Source organism: Salmo salar, unplaced genomic scaffold (genome assembly GCF_965601325.2).
Source record: "Salmo salar unplaced genomic scaffold, fSalSal1 ptg000357l, whole genome shotgun sequence".
Lineage (NCBI taxonomy): Eukaryota > Metazoa > Chordata > Actinopteri > Salmoniformes > Salmonidae > Salmo > Salmo salar.
Genome location: NW_027675358.1, coordinates 1 through 14,572, shown reverse-complemented (window position 1 = coordinate 14,572; position 14,572 = coordinate 1). Strand labels below are relative to the sequence as shown.

The window sequence follows — 14,572 nt, the reverse complement described above, 5'->3', positions numbered from 1 at the left end:
GCACGCGCTCCAGCAGGTATATCTCTGGTCACCCCCAAAGCCAATTCCCCCTTCGGCCGCCTCTCCTTCCAGTTCTCTGCTGCCAATGACGGGAACGAACTACAAAAATCTCTGAAACTGGAAACACTTATCTCCCTCACTAGCTTTAAGCACCAGCTGTCAGAGCAGCTCACAGATTACTGCACCTGTACATAGCCCATCTATAATTTAGCCCAAACAAATGCCTCTTCCCCTACTGTATGTATTTATTTATTTTGCTCCTTTGCACCCCATTATTTCTATTTCTACTTTGCACTTTCTTCTACTTCAAATCTACCATTCCAGTGTTTTACTTGCTATATTGTATTTACTTTGCCACCACGGCCTTTTTGTCATTACCTTCCTTATCTCACCTCATTTGCTCACATTGTATATAGACTTATTTTTCTACTGTATTATTGACTGTATGTTTGTTTTACTCCATGTGTAACTCTGTGTTGTTGTATGTTGTCGAACTGCTTTGCTTTATCTTGGCCAGGTCGCAATTGTAAATGAGAACTTGTTCTCAACTTGCCTACCTGGTTAAATAAAGGTAAAAAAAATAAAATAAAATATCAATGTCCCTGTTTTATTAGATAGTACTCACTGTATTTACTGGTGTTAATCAGATCAATGTCCCTGTTTTATAAGATAGTACTCATTGTATTTACTGGTGTTAATCAGATCAATGTCCCTGTTTTATTAGATAGTACTCACTGTATTTACTGGTGTTAATCAGATCAATGTCCCTGTTTTATAAGATATTACTCACTGTATTTACTGGTGTTAATCAGATCAATGTCCCTGTTTTATTAGATAGTAGTCACTGTATTTACTGGTGTTAATCAGATCAATGTCCCTGTTTTATTAGATAGTACTCACTGTATTTACTGGTGTTAATCAGATCAATGTCCCTGTTTTATTAGATAGTACTCACTGTATTTACTGGTGTTAATCAGATCAATGTCCCTGTTTTATTAGATAGTACTCACTGTATTTACTGGTGTTAATCAGTTCTCCAGTCTTCTCTTCTTCGTCCTCCTCTAATGTGACAGTAATCTCCCCCTCTTCATCCTTCATTCCAAAAACGTTTTCATTTTCTTTCACTTCCTCCTCTTCTTTCACAGTAACATCCTCCTCCTCTTTCACTCTGAACGCGTCTTCCTCTTCTTTCACTGAAACGTCTTTCTCTTCTTCTTTCACGGTAACAGCCTCACCCTCTACTTGTTGTTTTACTGTGACATCCTCCTCTTCCTTCTCCTCTTTCACGACAACGTTCAGCCCCAGAGCTTCTTTCTCCGTCCAACAGACCTCCTCTTTAGCAGGAGGAGAATAGCTTAGTGAGCGCATGGTCGGGGATGTTAGCTAGCTAGGCTAGTGCTAACTTAACCAGCCAGATAGTTGCAACGTAAATATTAAATTAAATGGGGTAGCTAGTTGTTTACACATAAGTATGTTTAAATCACAGTTGCAATTAAACCTGGAAAGTGTCTAAAGAACTTGAATGTTCAGACTTTGTTGGCTAGCGAGCTACCGAGGTGGCTGCATTTGTTGAAGAAGCGTTCCGTCCACTAGATTATACGTCACACTAGAAACATCGCCTGAAAGACACATATCGCCATCTGCTGTCTGGAGGAAGGAAACGCAGTTAAGGAGGGAAAACTATTTTTATTCTTCATTGAATTATAATATTATAAAGCAGTTTAGGGAAACGTTTTGTTCTCTCCATTAAATATGAATATTATATCAACACGTACAAAGAGCAACAAGTGTTGTTTGATTAGTTCAGATTTTTTTATGAGAATTTAAAACAAACTCTACATCTACTCCACATCTGTATTTCTGATTCAGTCAAATAACTAGATATCAAAATAAGCACCTAGTTATTGATACCCTTGATAAAGATGAGCTAAAATTACTGTATGAAATAAATAAATAAACTTTACCCACTACCAGGATATTTTAGCCCAAAACCTGGTTACCTCTCTGCTAGGAGGCTGAAACTTGGCCATAAGTGGATCTTCCAGCAAGACACATCAACATCCACGAAGAAATGGTTAATTGGGCACAAAATCAACATTTTTAATGGCCATCTCAGTCTTCGGACTTGAACTCCATTGAAAACCTGTGGTTTGAATTGAACAGGGCAGTCCATAAGACAGACTAAATAAATCAAGGACATGGAGAGATTCTGTATGGAGGAATGGTCTAAGATCCCACCCAATGTGTTCTCTAATCTCATAAAACATTTCAGTGTCGTTATCCTCCCAAGGGGAGGGTGCTGGAGTATTGAAAACATGGGAGGCAATAATTCAGACCCCAACCTTTTGAGAATTACATTTTAAACTAAATCTCTTTCTCTGAGCAATTGTATTAGTATAAAATAATATAATTTCCTTTTTTTGTGTTGGTGTAACAATACATCATGTAGATGTATATAATGAACAGACTAGGTCTATACTGCTCCTACATGGTGTAACAATACATCATGTAGATGTATATAATGAACAGACTAGGTCTATACTGCTCCTATATGGTGTAACAATACATCATGTAGATGTATATAATGAACAGACTAGGTCTATACTGCTCCTACATGGTGTAACAATACATCATGTAGAAGTATATAATGAACAGACTAGGTTCTATCCTATTCTGCTGTATCTGTCTATGTATTACTCATCACATATGTATATACTGTATTCTATCCTATTCTACTGTATCTCTCTATGCATTACTCATCTCATATGTATATACTGTATTCTATCCTATTCTACTGTATCTGTCTATGTATTACTCATCTCATATGTATATACTGTATTCTATACTATTCTACTGTATTTTAGTCTATGCCACTCTGACATTGCTCGTCCAAATATTTATATATTCTTAATTCCATTCCTTTACTTTAGATGTGTGTATTTGTTGTGAAGTTGTTACATATTATTGCACTGTTGTCCTTGAGTGGTCCAGCCAGAGCCCGGACTTGAACCCGATCAAACATCTCTGGAGAGACCTGAAAATAGTTGTGCAGCGATGCTCCCCATCCAACCTGACAGAGCTTGAGAGGATCTGCAGAGAAGAATGGAAGAAACTACCCAAATACAGTTGTGCCAAGCTTCTAGTGTCATACCCAAGAAGACTCAAGGCTGTAATCGCTGCCAAAGGTGTTTCAACAAAGTACTGAGTTAAGGGTCTGAACACTTATGTAAATGTAGGATTGGGCCGTTGTCATCAAACTTCCATGATTAGTAAGAGATCTAAGATACCACCCAATGTGTTCTCTAATCTCATGGTGTTTGGTTTACATGTGTAGTTGAGGGATAATTCCAGTGCAGTACATGTGTAAAGGGTGTTGAGGGATAATCCCAGTACAGTACATGTGTAAAGGGTGTTGAGGGATAATTCCAGTGCAGTACATGTGTAAAGGGTGTAGAGGGATAATCCCAGTGCAGTACATGTGTAAAGGGTGTTGAGGGATAATCCCAGTGCAGTACATGTGTAAAGGGTGTAGAGGGATAATTCCAGTGCAGTACATGTGAAAAGGGTGTTGAGGGATAATCCCAGTGCAGTACATGTGTAAAGGGTGTAGAGGGATAATCCCAGTGCAGTACATGTGTAAAGGGTGTTGAGGGATAATCCCAGTGCAGTACATGTGTAAAGGGTGTTGAGGGATAATTCCAGTGTACCGGTTATTGACTGCAGACTTAAAATGCTGAAAACAGGTCCCTAGTGGAATGACAACAACATGGCTGCTTGTTAAAGAAGAGATGGAGAGAGAGACAGAGATAACCATATACATTGCACATGGACCGTAAGAAATCCTGAAGGTATTGAAATGCCTGGGCTCGCAGGGGATGTGTTAATTCATAACCCATCATTTATACCTGTTAATTCATAACCCATCATTTATACCTGTTAATTCATAACCCATCATTTATACCTGTTAATTCATAACTCATTCTCCTTCAGAGAGCCTATTGGAACCTTAGAAATTGTCACGTTACAGCAGAGATGCTGTATTTTCAATAGAGATGCCACAGAAGCAGAAGAATGGGCCAGACAGGGCACTTCCTGTATGGAATCTTCTCAGGTTTTGGCCTGCCATATGAGTTCTGTTATACTCACAGACACCATTCAAACAATTTTACAAACTTTGGAGTGTTTTATATCCGAATATACTGGAAAAGAGTAGTAACCAGTTTAAATCGGGTACGTTTTTTATCCGGCCGTGAAAATACTGCCCCCTAGCCCAGACAGGTTAAAGAAGAGGAGGGGCATTTGTAAGGAGTATGACATATGTTATGACCAAATGTTAGGTATAAAAGGCTGTGTACATTGTATGATATTAAGAGCTCTCTCAATAAAGAACTAACCTTTTGCTGACTTCTGGGACTTTGTCGAATTCTTCTATTAACCGGGGCCTTACAATCCCCGGGGAATTGGTCAAAGCATATAGTGAGTTTTGAGTTAATAACATTGGGATGAAAATTCTCGTGACAACTTGGTCCTTCGAGCCGGATCTCAATACCTGCCTCTGTCGTCCCAAGGAACTGCTGGAAACCGTGCACGGGTGGATCCAGGATCCGTAAGACTAAGACCTGACCTCTGAATTGAGGGTTTATTTCAGGCCAGTGGTGAACTGGTACACGACAGAGGTGGTGTGTCACGTCCTGGCCAGTATAAGGTTAATTGTTTTTGTAGTTTGGTCAGGACGTGGCAGAGGGTATTTGTTTTATGTGGTTCGGGGTGGTGTGTTTGTGTAAAGGGTGTTTGATTTAGTATTTCCGGGTTTTTGGTTGATGGTCTATGTGTTTGTATTCTATGGTTAGTCTGGTGTGTGTGTTTCTATGTTTGGTTAATTGGGGTTGGGACTCTCAGTTGAAGGCAGGTGTTGTCTATCTGCCTTTGATTGAGAGTCCCATATATTAGGGTGTGTTTGTGTGTGTGATTGGTGGGTGATTATTCTGTGTATAGCCTTGTGCCGTACCAGACTGTTTTTTGTCGATTGTTCGTTCTTTGTTATTTTGTACGTTCATTTTTGAAGATAATTAAAAATCAAGATGAGCATTCACGTACCTGCTGCGTTTTGGTCCTCATTCCATCACCGACGACAAGCGTGACAAAATCACATGACTTCTAGTTAGAGAAAATGATTCCTGTTAACACGGCCTGCTACAAGCAGGAAACAAGTTATGGACAAACCAGAAATGTCACATGTCTGTTTGACAGTAACCCTGGATGATGAATGTGTGAACTATTTTGTCATCTTTTTGGGTAACCACAATGGAACATTCTAGTCTTTAAGGACATGAACTGGCAGAACAGGTTTCAGCAAAGTATGAAGTCATTGTTTTCAGGAAGGTGCAACCATGGAGATAGGAGGGACAGGAGGCAGACTAAGGTACAAGGGAAGCCAACTACTGCCCTAGAAAAGACAAGGAGCAGTCTACACAAACAGCCACCTGAACTACTGCCCTAGAAAAGACAAGGAGCAGTCTACACAAACAGCCACCTGAACTACTGCCCTACAAAGACAAACAGCATCTACACAAACAGCCACCTGAACTACTGTCCTAGAAAAGACAAACAGCATCTACACAAACAGTGAATCTGAGAAAAATGGTTTCAAGTTTGTTTTTTAGTCCATGCATATCAACCATGACAACTGATCTGACCTATGACCCCTAAAACGCAAAAGAAAAGTGCAGCATCTAGAAATCTGAATGTGTTTATCCAGCTTTCTTGTTGTTTTTCTGTTTGATGAAACTAGTTGAGAGTTCTGTGTTATTTCTTATTTTATGTACCTTTATTTAACCAGGTAGGCCAGTTGAGAACAAGTTCTCATTTATAACTGCGACCTGGCCAAGATAAAGCAAAGCAGTTTGACAGAAACAACACAGAGTTACACATGGGATAAATGTCATGTCCTGACCAGTAAAAGGGGTTATTTGTTATTGTAGTTTGGTCAGGGCGTGGCAGGGGGGTGTTTGTTTTGTGTGTTTCAGGGTTTTGATGTATGTTCTATATTTTCTATTTCTATGTTTATTCTAGGTTTTTCTATCTATGTTGTGTTTTTTCAATGACCTCCAATTAGAGGCAGCTGGTATTGTGACCAGTGAGCTGAGATAAGGGGTGGCTTTACCTAGCAAAGGCTTATAGATGACCTGGAGCCAGTGGGTTTGGAGACGAATATGAAGCGAGGGCCAGCCAACGAGAGCATACAGGTCGCAGTGATGGGTAGTATATCGGGCTTTGGTGACAAAACGGATGGCACTGTGATAGACTACATCCAATTTGCTGAGTAGAGTGTTGGAGGCTATTTTGTAAATGACATCACCGAAGTCAAGGATCGGTAGGATAGTCTGTTTTACAAGGGTATGTTTGGCAGCATGAGTGAAGGAGGCTTTGTTGTGAAATAGGACGCCGATTCTAGATTTAATTTTGGATTGGAAATGCTTAATGTGAGTCTGGAAGGAGAGTTTACAGTCTAACCAGACACCTAGGTATTTGTAGTTGTCAAAATATTCTAAGTCAGAACCGTCCAGAGTAGTGATGCTTGATGGGCGGGCAGGTGCAGGCAGCGATCGGTTGAAGAGCATGCATTTAGTTTTACTTACATTTAAGAGCAGTTGGAGGCCTCAGAAGGAGAGTTGTATGGCATTGAAGCTCGTCTGGAGGGTTGTTAACACAGTGTCCAAAGAAGGGCCAGAAGTATACAGAATGGTGTCGTCTGCGTAGAGGTGGATCAGAGAATCACCAGCAGCAAGAGCAACATCATTGATGTATACAGAGAAAAGAGTCGGCCCGAGAATTGAACCCTGTGGTACCCCCATAGAGACTGCCAGAGGCCCGGACAACAGGCCCTCCGATTTCACACACTGAACTCTATCTGAAAAGTAGTTGGTGAACCAGGCGAGGAAATCATTTGAGAAACCAAGGCTGTTGAGTCTGCTGATAAGAATACGGTGATTGACAGAGTCGAAAGCCTTGGCCAGGTCGATGAAGACGGCTGCACAGTATTGTCTTTTATCAATGGTGGTTATGATATCGTTGAGGACCTTGAGCGTTGCTGAGGTGCACCCATGATCAGCTCTGAAACCAGATTGCATAGCGGAGGAGGTACGGTGGGATTCTAGATGGTCGGTGATCTGTTTATTAACTTGTCTTTCGAAGACCTTAGAAATGCAGGGTAGGATAGATATAGGTCTGTAGCAGTTTGGGTCCAGAGTGTCACCCCCTTTGAAGAGGGGGATGACCGCGGCAGCTTTCCAGTCTTTAGCGATCTCAGACGATACGAAAGAGAGGTTGGACAGGCTAGTTATGTAGTTGTGTTTTCATGTTTTGAATGTTGTATTGTAGTAGGCCTAACCCTCACCAATTATTCTGGTGATGGAGAGAGACACCAGACAAGACACAGAGACAGCAACAGAAGAATAGGATATGATGGAGAGAGACACCAGACAAGACACAGAGACAGCAACAGAAGAATAGGATATGATGGAGAGAGACACCAGACAAGACACAGAGACAGCAACAGATGACACAGAGAAAGTGATGGAGAGAGGCAAAGAAGGGGAGTGTTGAGAAGACTGTAGTACTTATAGCTGCTATAGGGGTTCTAATTACTGCACTGTTTGTGAGTCTGTATGTGTGTGTGTGTGTGTGTGTGTGTGTGTGTGTGTGTGTGTGTGTGTGTGTGTGTGTGTGTGTGTGTGTGTGTGTGTGTGTGTGTGTGTGTGTGAGTGAGAGGGTGTTTAAGTACTGTAGGATTCTTTAATCAATGTGGCTCATTGGACAGGTCAGAGTCTCAACACAATTGAAAACTTACCATCAATTAAACACCAAATGATGTAATTTCTTGTGGAAGAATGGTGTCACATCCCTCCAATAGACTTCCAGACAGTTGTAGAATGTTTGCCAAGGCTCATTGTAAGAGCTGTAAAGAGAGAGGGACTCGGAGAGAGAACAGGTAGAACCTGATATGTAAATGAGCAGAGCAAACGAAAGTAACTTTCGACGACCGAATGATCATTCAGACTCTGTTTCTATTGAGAGATAAAAGGTAAGACGACGATTGTCATGTGTATTAATATAGTTGATGATATTGTTGTGTGTATTAATATAGTTGATGATATTGTTGTGTGTATTAATATAGTTGATGGTATTGTTGTGTGTATTCATATAGTTGATGGTATTGTTGTGTGTATTAATATAGTTGATGATATTGTTATGTGTATTCATATAGTTGATGATATTGTTGTGTGTATTAATATAGTTAATTATGTTTTTGGTGGACAGTGTTATAATATTCCTACTCTCTTTAAAATGTTTTGGATATAAATTAGATCCGTGGGGTGAATTCGTTCTGTGCCCATCTGTGTGCCCCAGGGTGATCGCTCCTACACTATCTACAATCTAAAAGGGTTCTTTGGCTGTCCCCATAGGAGAACCCTTTGTAGAACCCTTTTTTTGGTACTAGGTAGAACACTTTTGGGTTCCGTGAAGAACCCTTTCCACAGAGGGTTCTACATGGAAGCCAGAAGGGTTCTACCTGGAACCCAAAAGCGTTCTCCTATGGGGACGGCCGGAGGACCCGTTTGGAACCCTTTATTCTAAGAGTGTACTGTATCATAGGTCTATAGACTTGTCTTCTCAAAACAGGCTTAAAACACAACAAGCAACAAACAAACATGTTCTCTTTATAATCTACAGTTAACTCTTTTCACTCAGGAAGGTATGTTGTGTGAAAGAGAGACTAATAAATATTGTTCGTGAGACTAACAACAACTTACACTTCCTCAAAACAGTTTGTGTGTATTCATTAGTGCCCACCGTAGCAAAACGTTTCGGCAACAGAAACCGTTTAGGTCACATTGTACAGCGTTTAGAGTAAACAGTTTATGTTTTATTTAACATCTTAAAACTGTTGGCTGTGGAGTAAACTAATGAATACAACCCAGGTTGTCGCCTACGACTCGACATGTTGATACCTGCCTCTTGCTGAAACCTGAATGTAGCCTGAGGGGTATACTATGATACAGGCTTGATATACTGGTTTTCTAAAGCTAGACAGCTTCAGTTAGCTTCACATTCCAGCTCAGGCCTCACCCATCAGAATATACAGAACAGAACAGAAAAAAATCACAATGAAGTTTCAAGGTGAGAATCCTGCCAGGGATTATTGTAAAGTGTGTAGATAAATTAAATGTAATGTTAGTATAGTGAATGACAGTAAAACACTCCTAACAGTCTACTACTACTGAGACAGGTTGGTGTCAGTTTAATCATATAAATGGAGCAGACTGGACGTGGTCAAGTCAAATTCAATATATCAATATTCATATATTATGGTTCTACATTTAACATTTCATATGATAATGTAATTGTATCATAGTTCCACTATAGTGCAGTGATCCTCTACATTTCATATGATAATGTAATTGAGCCACTTCACAATTCCAACCAAGTGACCCAATTGGTGCCAATGGTGCGATGCGTAGGTTGTTGGCCTTTTACATGTGAGACCTGGGTTCACTTCCCTGCCCAGCTGTTTGCTACATTGGTGTCAAAAGTGGTATGGTGTCTGTGAGAACATCAGAATGGACCGGATGTGTGAGGGGTCTGAGTAGTCGAAGCACGGGACTAATTAACATACTGATACTGGGTTAACACTATTAATACTGATACTGGGTTAACCCTATTGATATTGATACTGGGTTAACACTATTGATACTGATACACTATTGATATTGATACTGGGTTAACACTATTGATACTGATACTGGGTTAAACCTATTGATACTGATACTGGGTTAACACTATTAATACTGATACTGGGTTAACCCTATTGATATTGATACTGGGTTAACACTATTGATACTGATACTGGGTTAACCCTATTGATACTGATACTGGGTTAACCCTATTGATATTGATACTGGGTTAACCCTATTAATACTGATACTGGGTTAACCCTATTGATACTGATACTGGGTTAACACTATTCATACTGATACTGGGTTAACACTATTAATACTGATACTGGGTTAACCCTATTGATACTGATACTGGGTTAACCCTATTGATACTGATACTGGGTTAACCCTATTTATACTGATACTGGGTTAACACTATTGATACTGATACTGGGTTAACACTATTTATACTGATACTGGATTAACCCTATTTATACTGATACTGGGTTAACCCTATTAATACTGATACTGGGTTAACACTATTAATACTGATAGTGGGTTAACCCTATTGATACTAATACTGGGTTAACACTATTAATACTGATACTGGGTTAACCCTATTGATACTGATACTGGGTTAACACTATTGATACTGATACTGGGTTAACACTATTGATACTGATACTGGGTTAACCCTATTGATACTGATACTGGGTTAACACTATTTATATGTTAAGGGCTCTAACATTGGAACAAAACTATTTGTCTCCCTCTTGATGTTGCTTGCAGTTCCTCTCTCTCTTCCTGCATTCCTCTAACCCCTCCCTCCCTCTAACCCCACCCCTCTGGCAGAACCAGGAAGTCCATCCCCCTTCACAAACTCTCTTCTGAGGAAACGAAACTGATCTGAGTCTCTGTGTCGTCTGTCTGTGTGAGAGTGAACAACCGTCCAAATGGCTCAACAGGGAGTTCTGCTGGACCAGGACCAGTTCTGTTGTTCTGTCTGTCTGGATCTACTGAAGGAACCAGTCACCATCCCCTGTGGACACAGTTACTGTAGGAGCTGTATTGAGGGCTGCTGGGATCAGGATGTTCTGAAAGGGGTCTATAGCTGTCCTCAGTGCAGACAGACCTTCAGTCCGAGGCCTACGCTGAGTAAAAATAACATGTTGGCTGAGCTGGTGGAGAAACTGAAGAAGACAGGACTCCAGGCTGCTCCCCCTCCTGCTCTGTGCTATGCTGGACCTAGAGATGTGGCGTGTGATGTCTGCACTGGGACCAGAAAGCAGAAAGCCCTCATGTCCTGTCTGGCGTGTCTGGCCTCTTACTGTGAGACTCACCTCCAACCTCACTACGAATCTCCAGCTTTCAAGAAGCACAAGCTGGTCAAAGCCACCGCACAACTACAGGAGAAGATCTGCTCTCATCATGACAAACTGCTGGAGGTTTACTGTCGTACCGATCAGCAGTGTATCTGTTATCTGTGTACAATGGATGAACATAAAGGCCATGATACAATGTCAGCTGCAGCAGAGAGGACTGAGAAACAGGTAAGACCAGAACAACTTGTTGGTGACTGTCTGATAAACAAAGAATTAAAGACAGTAGGAACTAAGGCTGTTTGAATATGAGATCATTGAAATGAAATGGATCCTCAGCAGAACAAATATGAACACAAACCTTGAGTATATTGATATGTTAACCCAGATTCTCCAGATGTATCACCATTTTATAATGTCAAACACTATTATCATTCTGAATGGCCTTTTATGAGTCCAAAGTTCAGTCTCAACCTGTTGATACATGTAGTCCTACCATAAAAACTATAATCATTCACATAGCAACAAATAAATATCATTTAGTAAATGGACCATCCATTTTTTAGACCTTCCTCTCTATGGGCCCTATGTCACATTACTATACTATTGATCTACTGGACTAATAAAGCTTGATAGCTCATTGAAGAGTGATTCTCCACAGAGGCAGCTGGGGATGAGTCAGCAGAAGGTCCAGCAGAGATTCCAGGAGAGAGAGAAGGAGCTGAAGGAGCTCCAACAGGCTGTGGAGTCTCTCAAGGTGAGTATTGTTGACCAGAGGAGACACACCATTTCACCTGTCCCCTCCATCATGTATTTATATTATAGTCCAGTTGAGGCAGGTGAGATGCCTTTGGATATACGACGTAATAAATTGTCATTAGCTTATTGGGTTGAAAGGCTGTGAGGTTGAGCATCCCACTGCTACTGTTCTAGATGACTGTTGGGAATATACTAGTAGACAAGGCAGTGGTTTTGGTTGGACAGTTGGAAAGCTTGCTGATGAGAGTAGTTTCAGGGAGTTGGAGGTTGGCCCTTTTCTGTGGTGATAGGGGATGTTCCTCCATGGTTACTCCCAGATCCTGTTGTTGATCTAACCTTGGTAGACAAAAGGAAAGATTGGGTCAGAAGTCAGTGATAAAGGGAAACTGGTTGACAATTACATTGGTAGAAGTTGTTATGCTTTTTTACCTCTTTTCACAGATGGATCCAAGGGCCCAGATAGTGGGCCCACAGGAGCAGGTGTTTACCTTCCTGAATGTGATGTGCAGATATGTAGAAGACTAACAGATGAACTGTCAGTGTACTCAGTTGAACTGTTGGTGATAATAGTTGTCCTCCAGTGGGTGGAGGACGTACAGCCTGTTAGAATTATAGTATCCTCAGATTCTCTGTCTGTATTGAATAGTTTATCATCTGGTAAATCTATTAGGAGTGACCTACTATTGGAGGTATTAATGTTATTATGGAGAATTGAGAGAATGGGTCTAGTAGTGAGATTCTGCTGGGTCCCAGCACATTCAGGTGTGGAATGGAATTAAATTGTAGACTAGTTAGCTAAAATAACTTTAAAACAAGATATAATATATATTAATGTTCCACTGGGTAGAGGTGAGGACAAATGTGAGATGAGAGACATTTTGATAGATGTGTGGCAGAAGAGATGGGACTCTGAGCACAAGGGACGGCATTTATATGCCCTCCAAAGAAAGGTCGGTGGACCAAGGTTCAAAGGTCAGATTAGGAAGGAAGAGGTGGTGTTTACTCGATTGTGTTTAGGACATTGTACATTGAACTGGTCCTTCCATCTGGTTGGCAGCATGTGAATGGTTTGTGTCTGGAGGGTATTGTCAATGAAACGGTGGAGCATGTGTTGTTATATTGTTGTAAGGATGTTGAAGAGAGGGGAAGATTGAAGTGTAGGGTCATTGAGGTTGGACTGGGTATGATGGGGGGTTGGAAGGGATTTGGGGGATGGGGGAGGGTCTATTAGAAGTTAGTAGGGATCTTTTTTATTTTCTCAGAAGTACTGAGTTAGGTAGGAGGATTTAGAAATGGTGTAAACCGTGATTGAACACACTCCAGCACAGTAGGAGGCGCCATGCTCCTTTAACGTTGGTTTGAGGACCGCCATTATACCATAGAAGAAGAAGAAGTTGGTAACGTGAGGTTTTGTCGTTCGTGAAGAGTGCATCTATTCTTTTGCCTATTTTCCAAATGTATTTTGTCATGGTGGGAGGGTTTGTTTATCGGTTTCCGCTGTTTATCGGTTAGAGTTGAGGAGGGAGTAGGGTAGTTTGATGTCCTCAACCGAGTGGAGAAGAAACGCTGTCTCTTCAGGTGCGTTGTGGAGAATGGTGTGGAGGAATTATTGATCCTGGTCGGTGAACAGGTGGGAGAGGAACATATACACTCTGTATCCAGAATGAACAAGGCAGTGGTTGTGGTAATGTAAAAGGTGAGTCTTGTTACCCGGCTAGTTACCAGTATGATTTATGTGAGGGGTTGTGTTGGTGCTGATTTCGACAAGAGTAGTGGTGTCTAATCTGCCTCCGTTTATTACCACTGAACAGATCCGTAAAGAGTTGGTTCGTTTTGCTAAATGTGGAAGTGTTTTTCTGAACGAAATTCAAGGTTAAACAGGGGAGGGGGGGTACACAGGGTTTGTTAGCACACAGGAGCCCAGTGATATAATATTATATATATATAATATTACTATATGTCCCAGCTGTTTGCTGTGGTTTTGAAGTAATTCTCTTCCAGCCCGCGTTAACCTTGTAGGTTTACCTCAGGTAACTTATTATTAACTAACCTTGTAGGTTTACCTCAGGTAACTTATTATTAACTAACCTTGTAGGTTTACCTCAGGTAACTTATTATTAACTAGGTTACAGCTACTAATAATGGTAACTGGTAATTTGATATGTGTTGAAATCTGTTGGTTCGTAGACATCAAATAGAGAGAATGCTGCGCAGGTTCACTGAGTTGTAAACCTAATGGATAGGTGGAGATCATTGATTTGTAGCTCTGACTCAGTTGCTACCTCAGATTATGAGCCTATCAAGTGTGGTGAATGAGGTATGTAGTTCCCACAGAAGACCACAGGGAGGAGCAAGAGAGATATAAACCCATACAGTTTATCTCTTTAAATACCCTGAACCTAACAATCAATCTAATGTATTTATAAAATCCTTTTTACATCAGCAGATGTCACAAAGTGCTGTACAGAAACTCTAACCCTACGGATAACCTGTTTTATCCTGAACCCTAATTCTAGGGTAGGGTAGCCTAGAACCCCTTTAGAAACTATTATAGTAATAATATTATGTTAGTAAATACCATTATAGTACTAAATAGGTTCTATTGTTATTTTTTAAATAAAACCTATGTATAGTACTTAGCATTTAACTGTTTTTTTGTTATTTTATTATATTTATTATTTAGAGGAGTCTGTCTAAATAATGAAAAGTTAAGTTATTGCTACACTTTTTAATGAAACCATTATTTAACCAGGTAGGCCAGTTGAGAACAAGTCCTTT

At 40.5% G+C, this 14,572-nt stretch overlaps 1 protein-coding gene across 1 annotated transcript; it reads left to right on the top strand.

Annotated features, from left to right (window-relative positions):
- The first annotated feature begins 10,419 nt into the window (after window positions 1-10,419).
- On the top strand, window positions 10,420-12,960 carry LOC145875799 (E3 ubiquitin/ISG15 ligase TRIM25-like). Its single transcript, XM_082971613.1, has 2 exons — window positions 10,420-11,266; window positions 11,697-12,960. Exons 1-2 carry the CDS (start codon window positions 10,670-10,672, stop codon window positions 11,937-11,939), a joined length of 840 nt encoding a protein of 279 aa, XP_082827739.1. The 5' UTR covers window positions 10,420-10,669; the 3' UTR covers window positions 11,940-12,960.
- Window positions 12,961-14,572: the final 1,612 nt, after the last annotated feature.

Coding starts and splice junctions, on each gene's coding strand:
- LOC145875799 (XM_082971613.1), top strand. CDS start 10,670: ATGGCTCAACAGGGAGTTCTGCTGGACCAGGACCAGTTCTGTTGTTCT. Junction 11,267..11,696: donor CAGAGAGGACTGAGAAACAG/GTAAGACCAGAA, acceptor GATTCTCCACAG/AGGCAGCTGGGGATGAGTCA.